We start from the raw sequence: 27,510 nt of genomic DNA, 5'->3' as shown, positions 1-27,510 counted from the left end.
CCCATAAGTTAACATTACTTTTCAATCCTTATGCAATAAAGTACTCGTTAAGTACTGGAGGTGATTTATATATTTCGTTCATGTATCCAAGAATGGAATTATAAGTTCTAAGGTCCAGGGAAAATAATTCTTTCTGCTACAGACACAAGGAAGGAAGGTGTTAAGTCGATTACATCGACTCCAGGGCTCCACTGATACTCACTTTTATCGGCCTCCGAAAGATAAAAAAAACAGTCAACCTCAACGGAATTTGAACACAGAACGCCGGACGAAACGTCTGTAAGTATTTCGTCCGGCGTGTCAACGATCGTGCCGGTTCGCCGCCTCCCGAAAAGGCAAGTTGGTGAAATACAAAAGTGGCGCGCCTCCCACGTCTCGGCGTAGGCCTGACTAATCGATAACATGTATTGTGTAGTTTATATGTGCGTTAGTCACGTCTGTTCCTGCTCACTTTGTCCTTAGCAACAACGGACGGCGACGACGACCAGCGGCGCATCGTCTCCGACTCCTCGCTTACAATTTGCTCGTCCCTAACTCTTTGTCTATCCATCTGTCTGTCCCTATTTTCCAATTCCACACCCTACACTGGCTTAAAGCTTCTTTTTCTACCCGACTCACCCGAAAATGACTACGTCGTACAAGGTAAAGAATAGCTTTTTTTTTCCTCTCACTTCTTGTTCGTCTCTATCACTTCCACCCACTCCAAAACACATTTTCCTCACCTTCGGTTCCTTTCTTTTATATTACATTCTCATAATATTAAATTAATAAACCCAATACAATGTCCTAATACCCATCATGAACCCTTCCAGTGTAAATCTCTTCCACATTATATCATCTCCTCTTTTGTGTGAAACTCTCTCAACTTTTCACTAATCCCTCCTCAATGCTTTTCAATAATATACTTTGGCCTCCGGTTATTATTTGCTTTTAGTTTTTCCTCTACCTGTCTTACCTGCCTCTATATCTTGTCTATTTTCTGTTTACCTATAACACGTAGTTTTCCATTTATACCTACTCACCCTACCTATCTGCCTACTTGTCTGTCTATCTATCTATCTATCTATCTATCCTTCTACCTATCTATCTATCTATCCTTCTACCTATCTATCTATCCATCCATCTATCTATCTATCTATCTGTCTGTCTGTCTACCTATCTATCTATCTATCCTTCTACCTATCTATCTATCTATCCTTCTACCTATCTATCTATTCTTCTACCTATCTATTTATCTGTCTATCTACCTACCTATCTATCTGCCTACTTGTCTATCTATCTATTCTGTGTGTTTGTATGTACGTATCTATGTCTATCTATCTACCTTTATGGCTGTGTGTGTGTGTATCTATATATCTGTCTATATCTATCTGTATGTATCTATGTCTCTCTCTCTCTCTATCTATCTTCTGAGTGTATGTATATATCTATGTATCTCCATGTCTAACTACATGTATGTACGTATGTATCTACCTTTGTGTGTGTGTGTATATATGTCTGTATCTGTGTGTATGTATGTATGTATCTATCTATCGGTCTATCTTTTGAGTATGTATATATCTATATATGTCCATGTCTAACTACATGTATGTACGTGTGTATCTATCTATCTCTGTGTATGTATGTATGTATCTCTCTGTCTATCTCCTGAGTGTATGTATGTATATATATCTATGTATGTCCATGTCTAACTACATCTATCTATGCCTGTATCTGTCTCTATCTAATTTGCCGACTATCTTAGCTCTCTCTCGCAGTCTTACTCTCTCTCCTCCGAAATATTTCTCCCAACCATTTTCTTATCTCGAATTCTCATACACACACAAATATACGCAAAACTGTTATAATGCTGTTGTTAGTCCAAACGCCCTCTTAATTCCTTTTATTCCAAGTGATGATAGACACATCCGACCATTTGCCAGAATCGTTCTCTCTTTCTAAAATACGTTCATTCTACAACAGACTTTCGGTACAAATGCACGCAAGAATTTTTTTTCCCCATTTCCTCACTATTATTATAATATATATATATATGTATATACACATTTAGATATATACACGCATTTGAGTATGCAGATACGTATATACATGTGTGTATATATATATATATATATACATATGTATATATATATATATACATATGTATATATATATATATATATATGTATGTATTATATATATATATATATATATATATATAATATGTATATACATATGTATATATATGTATGTATATATATATATATACATATGTATGTATATACATATGTATATACATATGTATATATATATTATGTATATATATATGTATGTATATACATATGTGTATATATATATATGTATGTATATACGTATGTATATATATATGTATGTATATATATATGTATGTATATATATATGTATGTATATACATATGTATATATATATGTATGTATATGCATATGTATATATATATATGTATGTATATATATATGTATGTATGTATATATGTATGTATGTATGTATGTATGTATGTATATATGTATGTATGTATATATATATATATGTATGTATATATATATATATGTATGTATATATATATATGTATGTATGTATATATATATATATATAATCGTCGTTTATCCATATTCCGGTTGGTTGTTGTTTTATTCCTACATAAATGATTTAAAAATTAAAAAATCAAGTCCTGTGTGCGTCTTTATAAATGGAAAATGCGTGTATCATCATCATCGTCGTCATTTAACGTCCGCTTTCTAAGCCGGCATGGGTTGGGCGGTTTCATAGGAGCTGCCCACCCCAAGTTCCTGTTGTGTAGTTTTTGGGGGCATGGGTTCTACGTCTGGAGGCTTTTCTTATCACCGACCACTTCACAGTGTACCGGGTGCTTTTTACGCGACACCGGCACGAGTATGTAATACATATATATATATGTATATATATATTAATAAACAAAATAAAACATATGCATATATATAAACATATATGTACGTACCTACCTCTAAATGTACATATACACGCATATATGAGTACAGGACACCAAAGGGACGTCGAACACAAAGAGAAACGAAAACAGACACAAACCAAAGGACCTGGACATTTATTTAAAAACAGCAAAAAAAATAGAGTACAGGACAATTAACACAAAGAAAAACATATATATATATATATATACACACACACACAAACATCATCACTTAGTGTCCGTTTTCCATGCTGACATGGGTTAGACCGGTTGACTAAAACGGATAAGCTTACCACTTCCTGCCACACATATATATACGGCGGAGGTAAAGAATACACACACACCACCCGTTTTCGGCGTAACCCTAACCCTTAAGTATATGTATATTTAAGAATATATTATATATATATATAATACATACACACACACACACACACACATACAAGCAGAGATAATGCTGTAAATAAACAAGCTTGGGCTTGATATATAAAATATACATACATATGTACATGCGAATGGAGACAAACAAAAGCTGAAGATATTCAGCGAAAGGGAATATTCATGAGTAAATATAAAGATGTTTATATATTAACAGAGCAGGTTTACAGGGTGCAAAGACCTGGACAGCTGAGGGGAAAAGGGTCTGGTGTTGCAGATCCGACTGCTGTTGGGTGGATGGGTCGGTGGGGGTCGGAATTATGTAAGATGGAGTTCACACAATGTCAAGATTATGCAACGAATATGGGATGCATATAAACATTACGGTAAATACGGCCTCCGTCTTCAGGGTGGAAAGATTGGTAGCAAACATTTCAAACTTTCAAAATCATAATACAGCGAAATTTAAAGATAGAATGGGTAAAGAAGAAAGCCAATAGAAGTACACACATATATACATACACACATATATACATACACACATATACATACACATATGTATATGCACATACACACAAATTATGTGCATTTTATGCATACTTACAATACATACGTATGTTTGTATATGTATATAATGGGTAAAAAAATACATAAAAAAGGTGTATAATAAATACTTATATATATATACATCATTATTATCATCATTTAACATCTGCTTTCTATGCTGGCATGGGTTGGACGGTTTAACTGAAAACTGGTAAGCTGGGGGCTGCACCAGGTTCCGATCTGATTTGACAAGGTTTCTATGGCTAGATGCCCTTCCTAACGCCTATATATATATATATTTTTTTTTTTACCCTGAGAAACCTCATGGCATAGCATTCAGGTAGACCCCTGTCAATCAATTTCATTAGCTTCAAACAGAATTTTGTCAGTGTCTTCTGGAAATTGCTACGGAAGATTGCCCATGCATATGGTAGCCCACTGCAGTCTTTCAACATTTTCCAAAGGACCTGTATGGAAACTTGGATTGAGGTATCAGGAAAGATTCTGATGACTCGTGTTGTTACCAGTATTAGTGAAGGGGATGCATTCTGTTACCTTCTCTCTTCCCAATTGCAGCTGACATCGTGGCAAAGTGGGTAAATAATGAGATTACTGCATGTTTGGGGTGGATGAAAATAAAAAGGCTTTGTTATATGGTCTTTGGACTTTTAGCAGAAACAAGACCTGGCCTGCAAGAACTAACTATCAAAGAATAAGCAAGAAAGATTGGTCTCAGACTTTAACTGTGTAAAAACTAAGGTGATGCAGATTTTGGAAGATGTGGCCAGTTTCTCTGACCGGGACAGTGTAGTTGGTTGGTAGTTCTAGAAGCGTAGCAAATGATGTGAGTAATAGAATTGGCAAAGAAGGAACTGCATTCCTGCATATTTGCCAAATCTGAGTAATAACATGCATTGGTATTAGCATGAAAGTCAGGCTCTGTAGTGCTAATGGCTTTGTATGGCAACAAATGGTAAATGCTGGCAAAAGGTGACCAAGAAGCTAGAAATATTTCACCAGTAATGTCTACAAAAGATCCTTCAAACTCAGCTGAGAAGATAGAACTACACACGAGTAAATCCTTCTGCAAGGCAAATCCCACCGGCTACAAAATATTGTAGACCTGCATCAGTTTCACTTGGCAGACCACATTTTGCTCCTGCCAGCCACACTGCAAATAAGGGCTGCAATGACATGGATATCGGAAGAAAGGAAATAGGAAAGGACACAGGCTGGCTCGAAAACCCCTGGTACTAGGCAGACATTCCCAGATGACATCAAATGCACTACTGCCTTTTGAATAGGAAGAAAGAACAATGGCAGGTCAACCACATTAGAGGAAGTTTGCTGCCATAGGAGTGTCTCCAACAAGAGCAGACCTCTTATATATACATCTGTATGTATGTATATATAATGTCTGATATAATACATGCAGTCTTTATAAGATACTTGTATGTATATATATCAAGTATTTATAAAATGCATGTGTGTATGTATGTGTATATATATATATATATATATATATATAGACTGGGCCTGATGCAGCTTTCTGGCTTCACAGACCCCAGTTGAACCGTCCAACCCATGCTAGCATGGAAAGCGGACGCTAAATGATGATGATGATGATGATGATATATATATATATATATGTAATCGTTCCTACATCTTCAGAACACTGACATTTTATGATTAGCTGATTTGAAATTTTTATTGCCGAGTGGTTTTCTGCAAATTACAGCAGCTCTGAACTTCATAAAATGTCAACATTGTAAACATACCAGAGCTCAGGATGTTGATAGATTCGTTTTATTAATTGGCTGAGCCTTGAAACTACATACTTGGAAACGTTGACATAGTCACACACATAACTACATAGTCATATGTAGAGCAATATATATGGGTGTGTGTGTGTTTATGCATGGCCTAAAAAGTTTGCTTTTCAACCATATGATTTTGGTTTTGGTTTCACTCTGTGGAATTTTGGTTGTCTTCTACTATGTACCTGGATTGACTACAACCTTGTAAGTGAATTTGGTAGATAGAAACTAAAAGAACATCTGTGTATGTGTGTGTGTGTGTATGTGTATATATATATATATATATATGCCAGTACCGCCTTGACTGGCTTCCGTGCTGGTGGCACGTAAAAAGCACCAACCAATCGTGGTCGTTGCCAGCCTCCCCTGGCATGTAAAAAGCACCCACTACACTCACAGAGTTGTTGGCGTTAGGAAGGGCATCCAGCTGTAGAAACACTGCCAGATCAGACTGGTGCAGCCCCTGGCTACCAGACTCTGGTCAAACCCATGCTAGCATGGAAAACGGATGTTAAACAATGATGATATATATATGATCATATATATACAGACACACAAACATATGTGCACATACATGTGTGTGTGTGTATACACATACACAACGAGCGTCTTCCAGTTTCTGTCTACCAAATCCACTCACAAAGCTTTGGTCAGCCTGAGGCTATAGTAGAAGACACTTACCCAAGGTGCCACACAGTGGAACTGAACCTGGAAGCATATGATTGGTAAGCAAGCTACTTACCACACAGCCACTCCTGCACCTATATATATATATATATATATATATAGAGGGGAAAATTTCTTATGAATTAACCCCGAAATTGGACCAATACGGTAATAACGAATTTTTTAGAGATTTCTATCGGTTTGTTTCGAGACGCATAAATTTAATGGTTATCGACAATTTTTTGTTTCGGCATATTTGGCATTAGAATTTTTCTTCTGCCCTTATCTTGTAAATTATGTATAAATTTTACCTTTAAAGGCATTTTTTGATATGCTGGCCATTGATGAAATTTTTTTCCCGAAAAAAATTTTATCCTATATTAATTATATATATATATATATATATATATATATATATATATATATATATATATATATATACATACATATATATATATATAATACATGTATAATATATGAAATGCATCTCTGATGTAACATAAGCAAGGCAAATCCCACCTGCTACAAAATATTGTAGCACTGCACCAGTTTTACCTGGCAGGCCACATTTTGTTCCTGCCAGCCACACAGCAGGTAAAGACTGTAGGGACATGGATATCAGAAGAAAGAAAATGGGGAAAGGAAGCAGGCTGGCTCTGAAACCACCCTGGTACTGTACGGACATTCCCAGAAGACTTCAAATGCACAGCCACCTTTTTGAAGAAGAACAGGAAGAACTATGGCTGATCAACCGTATTAGAGGAAGTTTGCTGCTGTCGGAGTCTCCCAACATGGAGAGGGTTTGTAGAACCCTCACTCTGCAGGGCTTGCAACATGCTGTGCATCACGAGGGTCTGTAGGTGGAAGGAAGTAGAGGCTGGTGGTGGAGGCAGCAGAAGTTGACTCGAGGTGGATCCAGGGGTGTGAACCATGGAATGGGAAGTGCTACCAGCGGTTGTGCCAACTGGACACAAGCTGGGGGCTCAGTCGGCCCTGGGTGAGGGTGTCTGATTGCTGTAAGACCTGAAACACTTAATGACTAATGACTCTAGGAGACATCATTGACGATGATGTATGGGACAAAAACAGGACAGGATGGGACAGGATGATGTATTGGACAAAAACTGTTATCAATTCCAAGTGAATTGTCATATTCAGCAAATGAGTTGTTTAACTGCAATTATTTTCTATTTATATCAAAATGGTTTTTAACTGTCTAACGAGCAGGGCAGTATGAGGAGGTGCTGAAAAGTTCATGGCTACGGGTAAATAAAAATACAGGTGTAATAATGTGTCAAAATGTGACCTCGTGTGTACCATTGGCAATTTTTTTTTTCCTCTGTCTTCTCTTCTCTGGATCTTTCCTTCTCCTATGTTTCTGACGAAGAGCTCCGCTCGAAACATTAAACCCTCCTTCTTTCCTTCTCTCCTGAGCGTCCAATAATACTATATTTGTTCCACGTCCTCGCGTTGTTGAGTTTTTTTGTGCTTTCTTGTTTGGATTAACTGTAATAATGTGTGTATATGTATACATGTATCTATTTATATGTATGTATATATTATAGGCACAGCATGGCTGTGTGGTAAGAAGCTTGCTTCCCCACCACATAGTTCTTAGTTCAATCTCACTGCATGGCACCTTGGGCAAATGTCTTCTACTAAAGCCTTGAGCTGACCAAAGCCTTGTGAGTGGCTTTGGTAGACAGAAACTGAAAGAAGCCCATCATATATATATATATATATATATATATATATATATATAAACACTTGGATGCCAAATAAACTTTCTTAAACGCTACCTACAATACCCTTTGACGATCACTGAAATACATATGTTCGTCATCAGAAAAGTCATACACCTTCTGCACCACCAACTCCTTGAGCACATAGGCAAATTCTCTGGAATAAAATGCAGCGTCATGTCAACTACACTACTCTTCCTATCTCTACGCCTGGGCCAGGCCGAGTTTGCAACTGCCAGGGAGTTGGTTGATCAAGCTATCAGAGAAACATGCTAAAGTCAGATGCCAAATAAACTTTCTTAAATGCTGCCTAAAAAGCAACATAATTCCCAACGCCATTAGGAACATACATCTACCCACATGCTTCCGCAGCCTTACCCTTCGACAATCACTGAAATTCATACGTTTGTCATCAGAAAAATGATACACCATCAACACCACCAACTCCATGAGCACATACAGAAATTCCCTGGAATAAAATGCAGTCACGTCAACCATTGTTATAAGGCATTTTTGTGCCATTGAAAACGCTTTATTATTTTTTACAAACAATACTCAATGCTTCAAGTGATATCAGACTATGGATGATTAAATTGCAACAGCTATTATAATCCGTTGTTGTTATTGAAGTTCATTGTTGTGTCATTCAAAACACATTATTTTTTTACACTCACGTATACATCTATGTGTGTTTGTCGCCCACCACTGTTTGACAACTGGTGTTGGTGTGTTTGCATCCCTGTAACTTAGCGTTTCAGCAAAAGAGACTGCTAGAATAAGTACTAAGCTTAACCCTTTTGATACCAACCCGGCTGAAACCGGCTCTGGTCCTGTAGCACGTCTTGTTTTCATAAGTTTTGAATTAAAATCTTCCACCAAACCTTAGTCACAATTTATGTTACTAACACTAGCTTAATGATAACTAAGTTATTTTACTAAATTCTTTGTTATATTTAAAGTAATTGAAAGAAACACAGAGCATCTCAAAATAAATACAGTAACGAAAGGGTTAAAAAGAATAAGTCCTGGGGTTAATTTGTTTGATTAAAAACCTTCAAGGCAGTGCCCCAGCATGGCCACAGTCAAATGACCGAAACAAATGATAAAAGATATGTATATATATAAAATTCTTTTCTCTACTTCTCATCCATCCCACACGATGTCTTGAGCATGGAATAAAAGTGGGATAAACTGTTTAAAGAAAGAAAGAAAGAAACCAACAAACCAACAGAAAGTTGGTACAAGTAAAAATCGTGTTTTGACCTGTGTGACAGTCTGCATAGAAACTCTTTAAAGCTGTTTATAATAGAGAAATGATAAGGAAGTATTTTATTTTTATCATGAATGAATTTTCTGAAATTCTGTGTGAAGAAGATCAAATGGTGACTTGAAAAGTCTCCCTCGCACACAAAAACTACAAAAAAGTGCATTCTCAATAAATACCAGCAAAATGACATTATGGTGAAGTGCTGTGAACCGTGGCTTGGTTTCTGGTATGTTTCTAGTCATTTTTATAATGTATATGTAATTCATCTCTCTGGTGTCTTTAACTCTTTAGCATTCAGATTACTTTGTCCAAATGCAATTCTTATTTATTCACATTGTCTTGAATTAATCTTGCATTATCTCACAGCTTCAAGAGTTTGATGATGTGATCGTTTATTTTTAGAATGATATTGTAGGGTAGGGTTGAAAGGCTGGATCTGGCTGGTTTGAACATAGACTGGGCAGAATATTTGGGTTTGATGGGCCCAGTTTAATGCCAAATTGTTAAGTTTGCTCTATACTCTGTTTGGTGCAGTTCCGTGAGCTGCACTCATCTTTCAGTATCTGTGGATAGTGCAGGGTCTCAGACCCTTGCATGGGTCTGAGACACTTTGACATTGCTGACTTGACATTAACACATTCGACATTAAATATTGACATACTTGACATTAATCGTTTGAACATTTTTTCTCATTCTTTTCCTTTCTCTCTCTCGCTCTCTCTCTCTCTCTTTCTCTGTCCAGCCCATGAGGAAATGGGGGAAAATGGACTTTAAAAAACAAATGAAAAACAAGTCCATAGCACTTCAACACAAGGCCATTTTTCTGTTGTTAATTGTGCAGCTGTTAATTGTGTTTGCACTTCTCTGCATTTATTGTGTAAGTGTTGCAATTATAGTGTGTGTGTGTGTGTGTGTGTGTGTGTGTTGTTATAAATTGTAGAATTGCTGTGCATGTGATTCTAAAGTTGCCATAATGGTGTTTGCAATTCAGTTAAGGGGCAATTAGGGGGAAGAAATAAAACAATAAAACTCTCACTGAATGTTGTTCCTTGTGAGCTACGAAACTTTATTTTGGAAAGGAAAAAAAAAGAGTAAAATTTTAATATCCTCTCCCACACGAGATCTGTGCTTTCATCAGCCATTTTGATATCCAGCCAAATCTTGGTTTGTAGTCGGATCTGATTGAATGAAATACGAGTTGGTTCACTCAACTAGTAAGAAACCCTGAGTATCAGTACGGCAACATGGCTGTAGTTTACACAATAAATAATAATTTATACTCCACCTCCTGGCATTAAGTACTCTTTCCTTTGTTCCTCATCACTCTGTGTGTGTGCATGTGTTTCTACCCAAAAGGTCCATTTTGCCTTTCATCCTTTCAAGATCAATAAAATAAGTACCAGTTGAGCACCGGGGAGTAATATAATTGACTAACTCTCTCCTCCTAAAATTGCTGGCCTTGTGTGAAAATTAGAAAGTATTATTTTGGCTAACTCTGTGTTAGACTTGTATTTAAAGCTTGTAGGTGTCGACTGCCATGTAAAATAAAGATGAACTTCATACATATTTAAGTATAATTATTCTGGTTTTATAGATATTTGATAAATATATATGGAGACGAATCGGTATTTCGTTAGGATCAATTAGTATTAGGATTGACAGAATTGGTAAGGCGTTGGGTAAGACGTCCTGTGGTATTTCCTTTTGAATCATACATTCTGAGTTCAAATCCTGCTGGGGACAACTTTGCCATCACTTCCCCAGGGTTGCAAATAAAGTACACGTCAAATCAAATATTGGTGGGGGGGAGGGTCAGTATAATCAAAATGACTGGCCTTAAGTCTAAATCAGGATGGTGGGGCAAGGGGGGAAATGCCCAGAGGCATTTATTTATCAGTCTCTACATACTGAGAAGATCTGCAAACTCAGACACACTTCTCTTTTCAGCATCCATCTACTTTCACTCTTGCCTTCCTTCCTTCATAATCACCCTAACTCTTTCTAAAAAAACTACTCTTATATTCTTATCATTCTATTTATAAAACATTAGGCTTTTTTTTCTTTCTTTTTTTTGGCCTGGAGCTTCTCTAGTCTTTCATTGTATATTACCAGCTGTTCACTTTTGTTTCCTGTTTTGTTTTTCTTTTTCACCTGACAAACTAGTTAACCACCTGTCAAAACTGCTTCTATAATTGCCTGCCGTCCACTCCCTCCTCTTCACTTTGCACAGATTTTCCTCCAGTTTAGCCCTGTTTGTAAATATCCTTCTTCACACACGGTTCATTCAACCACCGATTGTATTGAGTCCTGGAGACTAGTTTATTTGAAGTGAATGAAGATCTCTTCACAGTTACATATCAGAAATGGTTGTAATAATAATTTCAGTTGACCACTGATCTACTCTGCCTTGACTTGTTCTGTTAGTACATACAGGTTGGCATGTTAGTGCAATTGGAATAAACTTGTTCTCTTCTGGCTAAGTAAATACTAACCCAATGACTTTCTTACTTCTCTGAATAAAGCAACTTTAGTTGGGTTTTTTTTTTTTGCTTTTTTTTTTAATAAACATTTTATTCTTACTTTTACTTTTCAGATAACCAAGGAAATCAGTTTTTGTAAAAAAAATTGTTTATATGTCATTTGTGTAAACTTAATTATTTGTGAAGGTGTGTGGCCATAGCCAGGTGGTTGGAGTGTTGGACCTATAATTATAAGGTCTTGATTTCAGTTCCCAGATTGGGCAATGCATTGTGTTCTTGAGCAAGACCCTTCATTTCCTGTTGCTTCAGTCTACTCAGCCGGGACGCTAACCCTGTAATGGACCAGTGTCCCATTCAATGACCAGTGCTGTTGTCTCAGCCACTTACACATCATCATCACCATTTAACATCTCTTTTCCATGCTGGCATGGGTTGGACGGTTTAACAGGAGCCGCACCAGACCCCAATTGCCTGTTTTGGCTTTGTTTCTACGGCCGGGTGCTCTTCCTGGCCATTTTGAAAACATTATTGAGTCACTCTGGCCTAAAAAAGGGAGGTTCTGGAATGCAAGTTTTTAATTGGCCACTTGTGTGAAAACTAACAAGATCTAAAGGCCTTAAAATGTTGCAGAGGGGGGAAATCATTTATCGGACAAGGGATGCTGCTGTTTCTCTGAAGCAGATTTAGGTTTTCGATATTACTGAATATTTGCTCCCTTGAGGAGTCCATGTCCCAGTACTTTTAACCAGCTAAATTTTTTTCTATTTCTCTCTTGCAAAAAAGAAGAAGAAAAAAAACCTTTTCCTTTCCGCAACGGCCAAAATTAGAAATTATGAAAATTAGGATAATTTATGCTTAAGCAACAATACCCTGAGAAACATTTCCCCCATTTTCACAAACTATGACTCCTCTGCCAAAAATTAATAAGGAATTTTTTTCTAAGTAAACAAACTTTATTTTTGACTTTTGTGTGAACAAAATACTGTAAAATAAACCATATAAACACAAACACATACACACACACACACACACACATGATAGGCTTCCACACAATTTCATTCTTCCAAATACACTCACAAGGCATTAGCTGACCTTGGGCCACAGTAGAAGGCACTTGCCAAAAGGTACCATGCAGTGGGACTGAACCCAGAACCATATGATTGAGAAGTGAGCTTCTTAACCACTCAGCCATGCTTATGAAAATAGAGCAGAGCAGAACAGAAAATAATCACGAGAGAGGGTTGTGATAATTGAAATGCTACCCAGGTAACTTTGGGTATGTGACGAATGCTGTTGTGCTCAGTAAAGTGGAACTACGTACAGAACGCAGATGCTGGATGCATTCAGTTATAGAATTAGGAAGATGAAGCTCCTACTTGGCAGGTAGGCTAGCAAGTAATTAGAGGTTAGTCGTGACAAGGAGAAAAACGAAAGTAAAACTGTGAAGAAAATGTTGAGACACAAATGAAGAAATAAACGAGAAATAAGAAGAGACACTGTATGACAATCAACCAAACTATGAATAGATAACAAGATGAAGGGAAACTACTTGCCAATAGTCAGTGTGGAAGGAGAGGATTGCAACCATAACACTGATAACCCTATTCTGATGGGACAGACCCATTCACAAACAGCATTCCATTTGAGGTATAAGATGTTTTTTTGCACAGACGGTTTGGCATCACTGAATTGATGCTAACGTATTTAATGTCAGGCATTTTAGTGTTTCGGTATTTCTCTCATTCCCTCTCTCTCTCTCTCTCTCTCTCTCTCTCTCTATATATATATATATTATATATATATATATATATATACACACACACACACACACACATGATAGGCTTCCACACAATTTCATTCTTCCAAATACACTCACAAGGCATTAGCTGACCTTGGGCCACAGTAGAAGGCACTTGCCAAAAGGTACCATGCAGTGGGACTGAACCCAGAACCATATGATTGAGAAGTGAGCTTCTTAACCACTCAGCCATGCTTATGAAAATAGAGCAGAGCAGAACAGAAAATAATCACGAGAGAGGGTTGTGATAATTGAAATGCTACCCAGGTAACTTTGGGTATGTGACGAATGCTGTTGTGCTCAGTAAAGTGGAACTACGTACAGAACGCAGATGCTGGATGCATTCAGTTATAGAATTAGGAAGATGAAGCTCCTACTTGGCAGGTAGGCAAGCAAGTAATTAGAGGTTAGTCGTGACAAGGAGAAAAACGAAAGTAAAACTGTGAAGAAAATGTTGAGACACAAACGAAGAAATAAACGAGAAATAAGAAGAGACACTGTATGACAATCAACCAAACTATGAATAGATAACAAGATGAAGGGAAACTACTTGCCAATAGTCAGTGTGGAAGGAGAGGATTGCAACCATAACACTGATAACCCTATTCTGATGGGACAGACCCATTCACAAACAGCATTCCATTTGAGGTATAAGATGTTTTTTTGCACAGACGGTTTGGCATCACTGAATTGATGCTAACGTATTTAATGTCAGGCATTTTAGTGTTTCGGTATTTCTCTCATTCCCTCTCTCTCTCTCTCTCTCTCTCTCTCTCTCTATATATATATATATATATATATATATATATATATATATACACACACACACCCTCATCATCATCGTTTAGCATCCATCTTCCATGGTTGCATGGGTAGGAGAGTTGACAGGAGCCAACCTGGTAGAAAATCTACCCAAGGCTACTCTGTTTTGGCAATGTTTCTACCGCTGGATGCCCTTCCTAGCGCCAGCCACTCTGAGAGTGTAATGGGTGCTTTTTATGTGCCAGTCAAGCGGCACTGGCATTGGCCACATTTGGATGGTGCTTGTCTCATTGTTCTAGGTTCTTGGTTTTTAGATATCTTCAGGTATCGTCCCATCTTATTTGCCAGTAAAAATAGCAGTCTGACTCGTGTAAGCAAGCTAACATATTCTAACCATGAAGAAGGTTTGCGATTCAGTTTGTTGACCTATTAAAAAGCCAAAGCCTAAGAACCAGTTGTATAGAATTTGGTGAAAGAAATTTATTCAGTTGCCAGAGATGTTCTCCTTTCATTTTTGAAAGTTGAGGTGTGACAAGTTTTTTTTTTTTTTTTTTTTTTTTTTTTGTTAAAGATAAAATTAATAATATAAATCCAAATGTTGTCTTGAGGTTGGTGTGAAACAGTATTTAAAGAGTAATTATGACACAGGTAAAGTAATTGAACTAACCTAAACGGTGAGAGTTAAACAAAGGCAGGAGTGAAACTGGTTTAAGCAAGTCTGATGAAAGGAGGGGAACAGACCGAAAGCAAACATGAGTCATCCGGTTCAAATGGAAGCACTTTAAGTTGAATGAAACTGCAGTGGGCCTTTTTAGAGGAATTGATTGGCTGGATGGACTAATTAAGTTTTAGATTTAATATTTAATTAGGCTAGTTTAAGTATTGCCATGGACTGGTAATCAGGGGCAAAAATTTGTGCCAACTGAACACATTGGATAGCATTATGCTATGAAGGCATATTGGTTGGGACTCAAGAAAACCCCTAATCCACAGCAGGAGTGTTAAGACCGGTGTCACTTAAAAGTGCCTGTGTGGCATCACATAAAAAGCACACATGTGGTGCCACATGAGAGTACACAGCACACTCTGTAAAGTGGTTGGCATTAGGAAGGATGTCCAGTTGTAGAGATTATACTGAATAAGGTGGTGAGCTGGCAGAAACGTTAGCGCGCCAGGTGAAATGCTTAGCGGTATTTCGTCTGTCGTTACGTTCCGAGTTCAAATTCTATCGAGGTCGACTTTGCCTTTCATCCTTTCTGGGTCGATAAATTAAGTACCAGTTATGCACTGAGGTCAATGTAATCGACTTAATCCGTTTGTCTGTCCTTGTTTGTTCCCTCTGTGTTTAGCCCCTTGTGGGCAATAAAGAAATAAGAAACTATGCTGAATCAGACTGGAGCCTGGTGTAGCTTGCTAGCTCTGGTCAAACCCATGTCTAACCCATGCCAGCATGGAAAGCGGACGTTAAATGATGAGGATGGATAGGGAGAGTTTAGGAATGATTATCATGGCCATCACACATCATCTTCATGGATTTAATGTCTATTCTTCCATGCTTGCATAGGTCAGACTGAATTTATTAGGGCAATTTTCTATGGCCGGATGTCCTACCTGTCATTATCTCTTGCCTGTTTCCAAGTCAGGTAATATCTCCCTTTGGCCAAACGTGTTTTCCACAGGAAGTTGGAAAGGAACGACACTGCTTGTATGACAGTGACACTCATTTACCACTATCATGCGATGCCAAGACAAGGAGACACCAATTCTCTCTCTCTCTTTCACACACACACACACACACCTATCAGGCTTCTTTCAGTTTCTGTCTACCAGGTTCACTCACAAGGCTTTGATTGACTCGGGGTTAAAGTAGAAGACACTTGCCCAAGGTTCCACACAGTAAGGACTGAACCCAGAACCATGTGATTGCAAAACAGACTTCTTAACCACACAGCCACTCTTGTACCTATATTAATATCCACAGCTTCTCCCTTATTCTTTATCTTCTTGCCTTTTTTTTCTTCTTTTATAACGATAGATCCCTTTTTTTCTATTTTCAGCCAGCAGACTCAAAAAGGGAAGAATTCCGAAAGTATTTAGAAAAGGCTGGGGTTTTGGATGCTCTCACAAAAGGTGACAAATTTCTTTAACGAGAATAATTTCATTTACTTTTTTCCTCCAAAAATATCTCACAATCCATTCATACATTTTTTTTTACTGTTTTATATTATTAAATATCATAAAAGAATATGAAGTGTGCCATTGCTTGGGGCTGATGTAAACTCATGGCTAACTGGAATCCTATGACGGCTTTGATTACATAATTCAAGATCTTATGCATTTCCTATAATACAAATTTCATATGTTGAGGCCATGGGTTAAGTGGGCAATTACAAAATTTTAATACATCATCATCATCATCGTTTAGTGTCCGCTTTCCATGCTGGCATGGGTTGGACGGTTCAACTGTGGTCTGGGAAGCCAGAAGGCTGCACCAGGCCCAGTCCGATCTGGCAGTGTTTCTACAGCTGGATGCCCTTCCTAACGCCAACCACTCCGTGAGTGTAGTGGGTGCTTTTTACGTGCCAGATGAGGCTGGCAAACGGCCACAATCGGATGGTGCTTTTTACGTGCCACCGGCGGCACGGAGGCCAAGTCGGGGCAGCGCTGGCAATAGCCACGTTCGGATGGTTCTCTTACCTGCCACCAGCACTGGTATCACAGCTACAATTTCCATTAAATAAAACTAAAATATTTTCCAAAGTTCCTATCATCCGTTTGCGATCTAAAAGCATCGACAACTTTATTATTGTCAAACTTAAGCTACAACCAGGGCTTCTCAAGCTATGCCCCGTACTCTGCACTCGTGAGTTGCAAGTGGCATCTAGGTGTGGCATGAATTTTTAAAACACATTATAAACTGGCTTTAGAAAAATCCATATTAATACTTGAACATCTTGTAAAACTTGTTTTTTCATAATTTTCTTACACATCAATGTAATTAATAATACAAGTTAAGCAATAGCTTTTTTTTTCTTTTTTACTTTAAAACACTTTTGCTTGACTTTCCATGAGAAAAATGCACAGGCAAAAAATGCTTTATTTAATGTCCACTGCACCACAAAGTCCAAAAAAAGACTGAGAAACTATTTGCATAAATGTTTATGTATGTTGTTGTTGTTTTTATTAGTGTCTCACTCTTCTTTCTTTTGTGTTAAAAAAACTTAAATCAATAATTTCAAGTTCAAATCCTAGAAAATTCACAGCATCTCATAAATCCTTCTTTTTTTTATTTTTACATAAATTTGTTATTCATCAATGATCAATGTGATTAATTATACAAGTTAATAGTTTTCTGTGTGTTGTCCAATTTTTTTTTTTACTTTAAAACATAGATTTAATCTTTTGCTTGTTCCGTTCATTGGACGGCAGCCATACTAAGGCACTGCTTTAAAGGGATTAGTCAGATTCACCCCACTACATATTTTTAAGTCTGGTACTTATTCTATCAGTTTCTTTTGCCGAACTGCTAAGTTGTAGGGACATAACCCAACACTAGTTGTCAAGCATACACACTCACTCACAGTAGGCTTCCTCACAGTTTCCTTCTACCAAATTCCCTCACAAGACATTGGTTAGCTTAGGGCTAAAGTAGTAGACACTTGTCCAAGGTGCCATGCAGTGGGATTGAACCTGAAACTACAGGGTTTCAAACAAGCTTCTTAACCATGTAAAGTGCACCACAAAGTCAAAAAAAAAAAGATTAACTCCTGGCATAAATGTTTGTTGTTGTTGTTGTATCATAATATGGTTTCCTAACACAAACAGAGGAAAAGTCTTCCTTTTGTGTCAGGAAGCGAAGTCAATGTTTCCCGGTTCAAATCCTACTCTGATTCTGTTTCACCAATATCCCTAACACCTTAATATAAAGTATGGAAAGGCATTTCTCGGATCTTTTCGGTTTGAACGGCAGTTTTTTCTAGCGGTGTCATATGAAATTGTCACCCATAATTATGACCCTAGTATCAATCTATTGCATTTCAATCTGTTTTAGGGTTAGGGGTGGAGGGAATGGTATCTTTTTTTTTTTTCACAAATGTAAATAAACCCAATCTGTTTCTTAAACAAGGGACATATTCATATGGCACTGAATGTTTTTACATCAATAGACGTCAGTGATTGGTTGAAATTGCAGAAATTGAAGAAAAAAAAACAGCAAATATCTTACAAACTATAGAATTTTCTCAATAAAGCCAAGAGAAAAAGATGTTTTATAAACACATTCTACCAGTATACGAAGTTTAAAATTTTTTAGTTACCTAGAAATTATGTTAAAAACTGCCGTTCAAACCGAAAAGATCCCATTTCTGTAATAATTAAAACATCTATTAGAATTATACATCGCACAGCAATGGACATGTTGAGGCATCTCGTTAGAGTACAGGTGTAAATCCCAAGAACTGCTGTGACATTCTTGATATGATTCTGGTACTTAGAACAAGATCTGCAGTGATGTTCTTTCAGTTAGAAATCTTCAGTGACATTCTTCTTCGAACAATGGTGAATCTAAATATATCCAGTGTTGTTTATACTAACAACACTCTGTGAATCTATATATAAACGACCAAACCTTGAAGCAGCAGGTATATGGGTTTTCTGGTTACGTTGCTACTGGTTCGTGTTCACAAAGCTTGTAGCTTCACCATTTTGGCATCGAAATCAATATACAGGGTAAGGCCAGTGATTTTTATGATAGCAAAACCTTGCCAAAACTAAAAGGAATTTCATGAATTTCTTCAAATGTTTTATCTGAGTTTTTTTTTATTATTATTATTATTTTCTATTTTTTTGTTTTATTCTTTTCTGGTGAAAACTTTCTGGTTGTTTGTTTGTTCTTCTGAATGGCATTTAACAGCTCCACTTAATCAAGAAAGGCATAACTGCCAAAACTTCCTATTTCCGCTTTCACTTTAAATCTAAGTCTTTCTAAACAAGAGATTTTCAGTGTTTGATAAGGTTCCTGAAAATTTACCGTTTGTAGGGTTGCATAGAATTTTGAGCCCCAAGGACTTTCTGATGTGATTGGTTCTGCTGCCATTAAACCCTAAATCTTCACTGCTGTTGAACCTGATCCCGGATTTAACCCTTTAGCAATCACGTTACTCCGTCTCAAATGCATGGTTCCGGGTTCAGTCCCCCTGCATGGCACGTTGGGCAAGTGTCTTCTACTATAGCCTCGGGCCGACCAAAGCCTTACGAGTGGATTTGGTAGGTGGAAACTGAAAGAAGCCTGTCGTATATATGTATATATATATACATATATATATGTGTGTGTCTGTGTTTGTCCCCCCAACATCACTTGACAACCGATGCTGGTGTGTTTACATCCCCATAACTTAGTGGTTCAGCAAAAGAGACCAATAGAATAAGTACTAGGCTTACAAAGAATAAGTCCCAGGATCGATTTGCTCGACTAAAAGGTGGTGCTCCAGCATGGCCACAGTCACATGACTGAAGCAAGTAAAAGAGTAAAGAGTATTTGTCCTTCATTAGCTGAACACCAAGCTAAATGGTAGTTGGAAGTCTCTAATTTGCTGTTAGTCTTTCCAGAAGACATCATCTTGAATCTTTCCAGCTTAAAATACAGAATGACAACCATTCGGCATTTAAACCAGCCTCCTCTGGTTCAAATGTTCTGCCTATTTTATATTCAAACCAGCCAGATCCCACCTCTCACACCTGCTCTACAATGTCATTTTAAAAATAGACATTCACCTTATTAGAATCTCGAAGCTGTAACATAAATTATCTTTTCTACTCTAAGCAAAAGGCCTGAAATTTTGGGGGAGCGGGCCAGGCGATTAGATCAACCCCAGTACGCAACTGGTACTTAATTCATTGACCCGGAAAGGATGAAGGGCAAAGTCAACCTTGGCGGAATTTGAACTCAGACCGTAAAGACAGACGAAATACCGCTAAGCATTTTGCTTGGCATGCTAACGTTTCTTATTTCTTTATTGCCCACAAGGGGCTAAACATAGAGGGGACAAACAAGGACAGACAAAGGGATTAAGTCGATTACATCGACCCCAATGCATAACTGGTACTTAATTTATCGACCCCGAAAGGATGAAAGGCAAAGTCGACCTCGGTGGAATTTGAACTCAGAACGTAGTGGCAGCCGAAGTACCACTAAGCATTTCGCCCAGTGTGCTAACGATTCTGCCAGCTCACTGCCTTCAGCATAGATGATAATCTATAACCTAGATAATGTATGATTTATTCCAAACAATGTGAATAAATATTGGATTTCTGAGAGTAACCTGAATGCTGAGTGGTGAGATTGCTTGCTTTCTCTCTAATCCTTCAAATTAACCAGTTTCTGTTGTGTATTTTCTTTCAGTTCTAGTTGGACTTTATGAAGAACCTGACAAACCAAACAATGCTTTAGAGTATCCTTTTGCCATTTCTTTCTCAATCACTGGTAAGTTCTAAGATTCCATCCATTGTTCCATGCGATGGTGGTGGTGGTGGCAGCAGCGCATCCTGGAAGGGGTTGTGCAAATCTCTTCCAACACAGCTTCTCCCTATTTCTCATGATCCATCATCATCATCTCTTTTGTGAAGCTCAGCATCCTGAGATCAAACTTCGCTACATCTACCCATATCTTCTTCAGCCTGCTTCCATCATCATCATCATCATGGTTTAACGTCCGCTTTCCATGCTAGCATGGGTTGGACGATTTAACTGGGGTCTGGGAAGCCCGAAGGCTGCACCAGGCCCAGTCTGATCTGGCAGTGTTTCTACAGCTGGATGCCCTTCCTAACGCCAACCACTCTGAGTGTAGTGGGTGCTTTTTATGTGCCACCGACAAAGGTGCCAGATGAGGCTGGCAAACGGCCACAATCGGATGGTGCTTTTTACGTGCCACCAGCACGGAGGCCAGGCGAGGCTGGCACGGCCACGATCAGATGGTGTTTGTTATGTGCCACCAGCACGGAGGCCAGTCGATGCGGTGCTGGCTACGGCCACGTTATCATTTGACATTTTCTCATGCAAATGTCATCCTCCATGTGCATCCATTTTTGTGCAGTTCCTCCGTTGCTTAATCTTTCATTCCGTTTATCTGCGTTCTCTCATTCATGAACACCAACATTCCACATCCAGCTGGACCCTTTTCTCTCCCCTCCCCAGTCTTTATACATCTTCCGCATTCAATGTTGGTTTCAGTGCCATGCAACATCACAACATCACACTTTGGTCCCTTGAAGAGAGAGGAATTCATTTATTATATATTTTTTTTTTTGCCGTGGTAGTTCCCTGGACTTTTAACCACTCTGTCCTATTGAGATTTATGTCAATGATTCATGACCTCCATCACTGCCACTCCACCCCTTCCTTTTTCAGTATGTTTCTCACTCCCTCTGTTTTGCACTGTTCTTCCTCTCTCTTTCTCTCTCTCTCTCTCTCTCAGTATTTCAGTGAGAGGAAGAGAAAAAAGTTTGAAAGAAACACACACACACTCCACACACTCACACACACTCCACACACATTCCCCTCTCTCTCTCTCTCTTTCGGAGAGGCACTGAGCAGCTATACGCACACATACACACACGGCAGTAACTTCCACCTACCGAATTCAATCACAAAGCTCCGGTCTGCTCGGGGCTATAGTGGAAGACACCTACTCAAAGTGCCACGCAGTGGGACTGAACCCAAAACCATGTAGTTGGGAAGCAAGCTCCCTAACCACACAGCCATGCCCATACAAGCTTATTCACCCACACGCACTTAAATCTGTCTTAGATTCCAGAAAGGATTGAAAGCGCTCACACACACACACACACACACATGCACGCACTTAAATCTGTCTAAGATCCCAGTAAATATTCCTTTGTGATGTTAAATCGTGTTGACCCTTAAGTGAACCCTAACCAGATTTTTGAAACAGCATCTTGGTGTTTCTGGTCCTGAAACGGCAGATGTAGACGCCTTGAAGTTGGAGGTCATAGAATTACAGGAGAAAGTGGAACAACTTCAAGAGGAGAATTCAGACCTCAAAAGCAAGGTAAGATTCATCACCATCATCATCATCATCATCATCATTTAGTGTCGTGCTTTCCAGGCTGGCATGGATTTGACGGTTTGGCTGGAAATGGTAAGCCGGAGAGCTGTACCAGACTCCAATCTGATTTGGCTTCATTTCTTTGGCTGGATATCCTTCCTAACACCAACTTCTCCAAGAGTATAGTGGGTCCCTTTTACGTGTCCCTAGCACGGGTGCCTTTTACATGTCCCTAGCACGGGTGCCTTTTACGTGTCACCAGCACAGGTGCCTCTAATGTGTGATGTTGTTTTTTAGCTACTTCCAAATAGATTTATGACACAGGGTGGCTGTAAATGCATTCATGCTAACTTTGAGGTCTTTCATGGATAAAAGTGGAACGGTCAGCATCACTGTCCTATGTCTGCTCTTCCATGCTGACATATTGTCGTCATCAGCCTCTGGACATTAGTCTCAAGTCCTGGGTCTCATAGGGCAGCTTACCTGGTTCCCATGGTATATAAATGACCAAGATTGCAACATTTCACTTGAATGCAATGCCAGTCCATTGCAGGGTCACTTCTTTACAGCTGAGTGGACTGGGCTACGTGAAATGAAGTGTTTTGCTCAAGAACACAGCACACCACCCAATCTAGGAATTGAAACTGCAATCTTACAATCATGAGTGCTGCACCTTAACCACTAGGCCATGTCTTTCACTGTGCTGACACAGGTTGGAAGATTTTTCTGAGGTAGACCTTTATGGCCAGATGCCCCCTCCTCCTGTCACCAATCCATTTGGTTTTCTGTTGCAACGCATACAGATGTGGAATACTTATTCTAATAGAAGTCTGCTCTGTATATTTAACCAAAACTGTAGGAAGTCAATCAAAACATACGAGTGTAAGAAACTCTTCAGAGTCGAAAAAACTTGCAATTAATGAAAATCAGCATTAGTATCTCAGTTGAAACCGGTTGAGAGACAAAGACAAATGTAGCCATTTGGATAAAGAAGATGCAGGTTTTGAAGTAAGGTCAGTTATAAAAGTAGTAACAACAGGGACATGATAAGGCAATATAACAAAGAGCCAGAGAGAAAAAGGGATTCTTTTAATGAAGAATGTATGTATCAAGGGCATGAGATGTTTTGGTATAGCTGTTTTGGCACCATGTATCTGGCCTTGCTGACTTATTTAATGCTGGGCATTTTAATGTTTCTCTTTCCCCTTTCTCTGTTTATGCAGCAAATTTCTCTCTATAGGAAATCTGCTCCACACATCATTTTGATCTCAGTTGGTTTCAGTTACATAAATATTCTTTTCTATTCTAAGCACAAGGCTTGACATTTTGGGGGAGGAGGGCAATTGATTAGATTGACCCCAGTATGCAACTGGTACTTAGTTTATCGATCTTGAAAGGATGAAAGGCAAAGTTGACCTTTGCAGAATTTGAACTCAGAACGTGAAGACAGACGAAATACCTCTAAGCATTTCCCCCCAGTATGCTAAGGTTTCTGCCAGCTCGCTGCCTTCATCTACATAAATATTATCTAGCTGCTGGTTTTAGTTACATCTCCAGCTGAGATCATCATCATTAAACAATTGTCAGTCATCATTTAACATTAGTCTTCTGTACCAGCATGGGTTGGATGGCTCAACAGGTTCTCATGAACCAGAGCACTGCATTATGCCCCAATGTCTGCTTTGGTAGGGTTTCTATGGCTGGATGCTCTTCCTTATGCCAGTTACTGGCTGCTTCTTTTTTTTCTCATTGCACCAACACTAAAGAGAGGGTCCTTGTAACTTGTAAGACTAAGGACCTTAAGGGATCTCTCTAACTAAAGGAGAATAGGAAGAAGCTGGTTTAGTTAGTTAGTTAATTTTGGCTCAAAAAGCAAAAAACAAGGACATGTAGGGGGACATGGAGTTATGTACAGAGTGGTGTTCATGTAAAGAGTTCAGGCCACTTGTGGTCAAGGGAGACTTTGAACCGAGCAGTCGTCGGCATCTTCACCATCACGTCCGGCAGCTTATTCCACGGATCCGCAACCCAGACGGAGAAAGCCCCTCTCCTTCGATTGAGATGAAATCGTCGCAGATAGAGCTTTTCGGAGTGACCCCGCAAATGATTCTAAGCAGGGTGATGAGATGGGGGTAAAGTGAGATGAAAGGAACTGATGTAGTTTTTAAATTTGTTGCAATATTGACATGTATAATGGGTTCAATGAATCAATGTCTTTTCTTATATTTGTGTTATATTTGCAGCTTCAACAATATGAACCAAATTTGACAGAACAGTCTGTTGATAACTAACCATCCTTTGTTGTCATGTCCCACTGCTGTTGTCACATCCACACACACATGACTGGCCTTAAAACACTGGATGACTTTCACTTTCCACTTTATTCAAATAGAATTTTGAAAAGCAATTTATTTTTTATGTTTGTTTATTTGTTATTCCTTATTTCCATTGCTGTTTCATATCATTTAGTTTCTTCCAATCTCTCTCTCTCCCTCTCTCTATCTACCTATCTATTTATCATCAATCTATCTCTCTATCTTCCTACCTGTCTCTATGTCATCTGGCTACCTGTCTATTTATCTCTCTCTCTCTCATCACCTCTACCTTCAGTAAATAACTGTCTCATTGGTTGCTATTATCAACAGCTGTTCTGGAGGGATACTCAGAACAGATTTCATATCCCACAATGCATTATCACTGGGGGCCGCCACCATTTGCTGGCCCCCGGTTGACAATCTGTTATTCAGTTGTGAAATAGTCTCACGAATAAAAAACAAAAAACAAAGCAAAAAGACAAAGTTTCAATTGTTTAACTTATTTTCAATTTCATCTTTTTAAGTTAATAAAACATTTTTCTGTAATGAATTTCTCTGATAATATCTGTTGTTAATTTGCATGGGTGAGTGCACCGTGGATGAATGGTTAAGACGTTCGCTTCTCAACCGCAAGATCCCAGTTTCAATCCCACTGTGTAGCATCTTAGGCAAGTTTCTTTTAACTCTTCAGCATTCAGATTACTTCCTCTGATGTAACACGGATTTATTCCCTCTTTTAGGAATTAATCACACAGTCTTGTAGCTTTGAGATTTCAATGATGTTAAGTTAAGTTAATTTTTTAGCTCAAAAAGCAAAAAGCAAGGCCATGTAGGGGGACATGGAGTTATGTACAGGGTGGTGTTCATGCAAAGAGTTCAGGCCATTTCTGGTCAAGAGAGACTTTGAACCGAGTGGTCTTCGGCATCTTCACTGTATATCTTTAGAATGACATTGTAGGATAGGTGTGAGAGGCCAGATCCGGCTCATTTGAACATAAAACAGGTAGAACATTTGGGCCGGATCTATTGCTGGTTTAAATGCTAAAGGGTTAACCAGTGGCAGCTCTTGAGTTTGCTGTCCCCACTGGGAACCCCAAACTTATACAAGCTTATACAGCAGACACAAAGGTGCCAACCCCTGTAAAAGCATCGTCTGGGTGGACTGATCCCTCCTCTTGCTACACTACTGCTTTTACCATTGCCTTGGGTCCACTGAAGTTTTGTCAGTGAAGTTGTGTTGGGGAAAACTGGAAACTTGTTGGGTGGGTTGTAATTTAAGGGTACAAGAGTCTGTGGAATACTCTACCATTTACATGCTAATTAAAAACAAAAACACAAAAAAAACAAAACCCAGTTGATTAAACAAGCAAATTCTTGTCATCGAAACTGATTGAAATTCTTTTATCTTTTACTTGCCTCAATCATTGGATGGCGGCCCTGTGAGTCATCACCTTCAATGGCTTAGTCAAACAAATTAAACCCAGATGGTTATTGTTTAAGTCTGATACTTATCCTATCAGTCTCTTTTGCCAAACCACTTAGTGGGTGGATGGAAACTGAAAGAAGCTCTAGATATCACATCATGGTTGTAAACAAACATCACTGTCAGACAAGCGGGGTTGTTTACTTCCAATCATCTGTGGAAAATGTGTCTAGCTATGGGGAAATATTATCTTGCTTAGAAGCTGATAAGGATTGGCAACAGGAAGGGCATCCAGCCTTTGAAAGTCTGTCTCAACAAATTCCATTTGACCCATTCAAGCATGGGAAGGTGCACAGTAGTAAATGATGATGATGGTAATATATATATATATATATACATATATATAGGAAGGGCATCCAGCTGTAGAAACACTGCCAGATCAGACTGGAGCCTGGCGCAGCCTCCTGGCTTCCCAGACCCCCGTCGAACCGTCCAACCCATGCTAGCATGGAAAACGGATGTTAAACGATGATGATGATGAATGATGAACTTTATATATTATATATACTTTTTAATGGATGAATGTAACTTCATCCTTTAATTTCCAAAGATTTCTAAGGTTGTTTCTTCATATTTTGCTATTGAATTTACTAATGTGAATTTTTATAGGTATGAAAACTTATATGGGAGGATGCAGTATATGATTTATATTCAAATAGATTATAGTTTTTATTATTCAGGAGTGGCTGTGTGGTAAGTAGCTTGCTAACCAACCACATGGTTCTGGGTTCAGTCCCACTGCGTGGCATCTTGGGCAAATGTCTTCTGCTATAGCCCCGGGCCGACCAATGCCTTGTGAGTGAATTTGGTAGACAGAAACTGAAAGAAGCCTGTCGTATATATGTATATATATATGTGTGTGTGTGTGTGTGTTTGTCCCCCTAGCATTGCTTGACAACCGATGCTGGTGTGTTTATGTCCCCATTACTTAGCGGTTCAGCGAAAGAGACTGATAGAATAAGTACTGGGCTTACAAAAGAATAAGTCCCGGGGTAGAGTTGCTCGACTAAAGGTGGTGCTCCAGCATGGCCGCAGTCAAATGACTGAAACAAGTAAAAGAGTAAAGAGAATAAAAACTATAAACTGTGTTTATTAAGTTAAATCATATACTGATAACACGAACCCACAACAAACACACACCTGCACACACTTTTACCCAGATATTAACACCATGACACATGCAAATATATGGTTCCACACATACACATAAATTGATACGGGTGCAAAACAT

At 38.5% G+C, this 27,510-nt stretch overlaps 1 protein-coding gene across 1 annotated transcript; it reads left to right on the top strand.

Moving 5' to 3' along the window:
- Window positions 1-438: 438 nt before the first annotated feature.
- Window positions 439-25,286, top strand: LOC115223864 (c-Myc-binding protein). Its single transcript, XM_029794562.2, has 5 exons — window positions 439-642; window positions 16,476-16,548; window positions 20,819-20,867; window positions 22,355-22,484; window positions 24,725-25,286. Exons 1-5 carry the CDS (start codon window positions 625-627, stop codon window positions 24,770-24,772), a joined length of 318 nt encoding a protein of 105 aa, XP_029650422.1. The 5' UTR covers window positions 439-624; the 3' UTR covers window positions 24,773-25,286.
- Window positions 25,287-27,510: the final 2,224 nt, after the last annotated feature.

This window comes from Octopus sinensis, linkage group LG24, assembly GCF_006345805.1.
Source record: "Octopus sinensis linkage group LG24, ASM634580v1, whole genome shotgun sequence".
In the NCBI taxonomy this organism is placed as follows: domain Eukaryota; kingdom Metazoa; phylum Mollusca; class Cephalopoda; order Octopoda; family Octopodidae; genus Octopus; species Octopus sinensis.
This window is presented reverse-complemented; position numbering and strand designations above follow the sequence as displayed.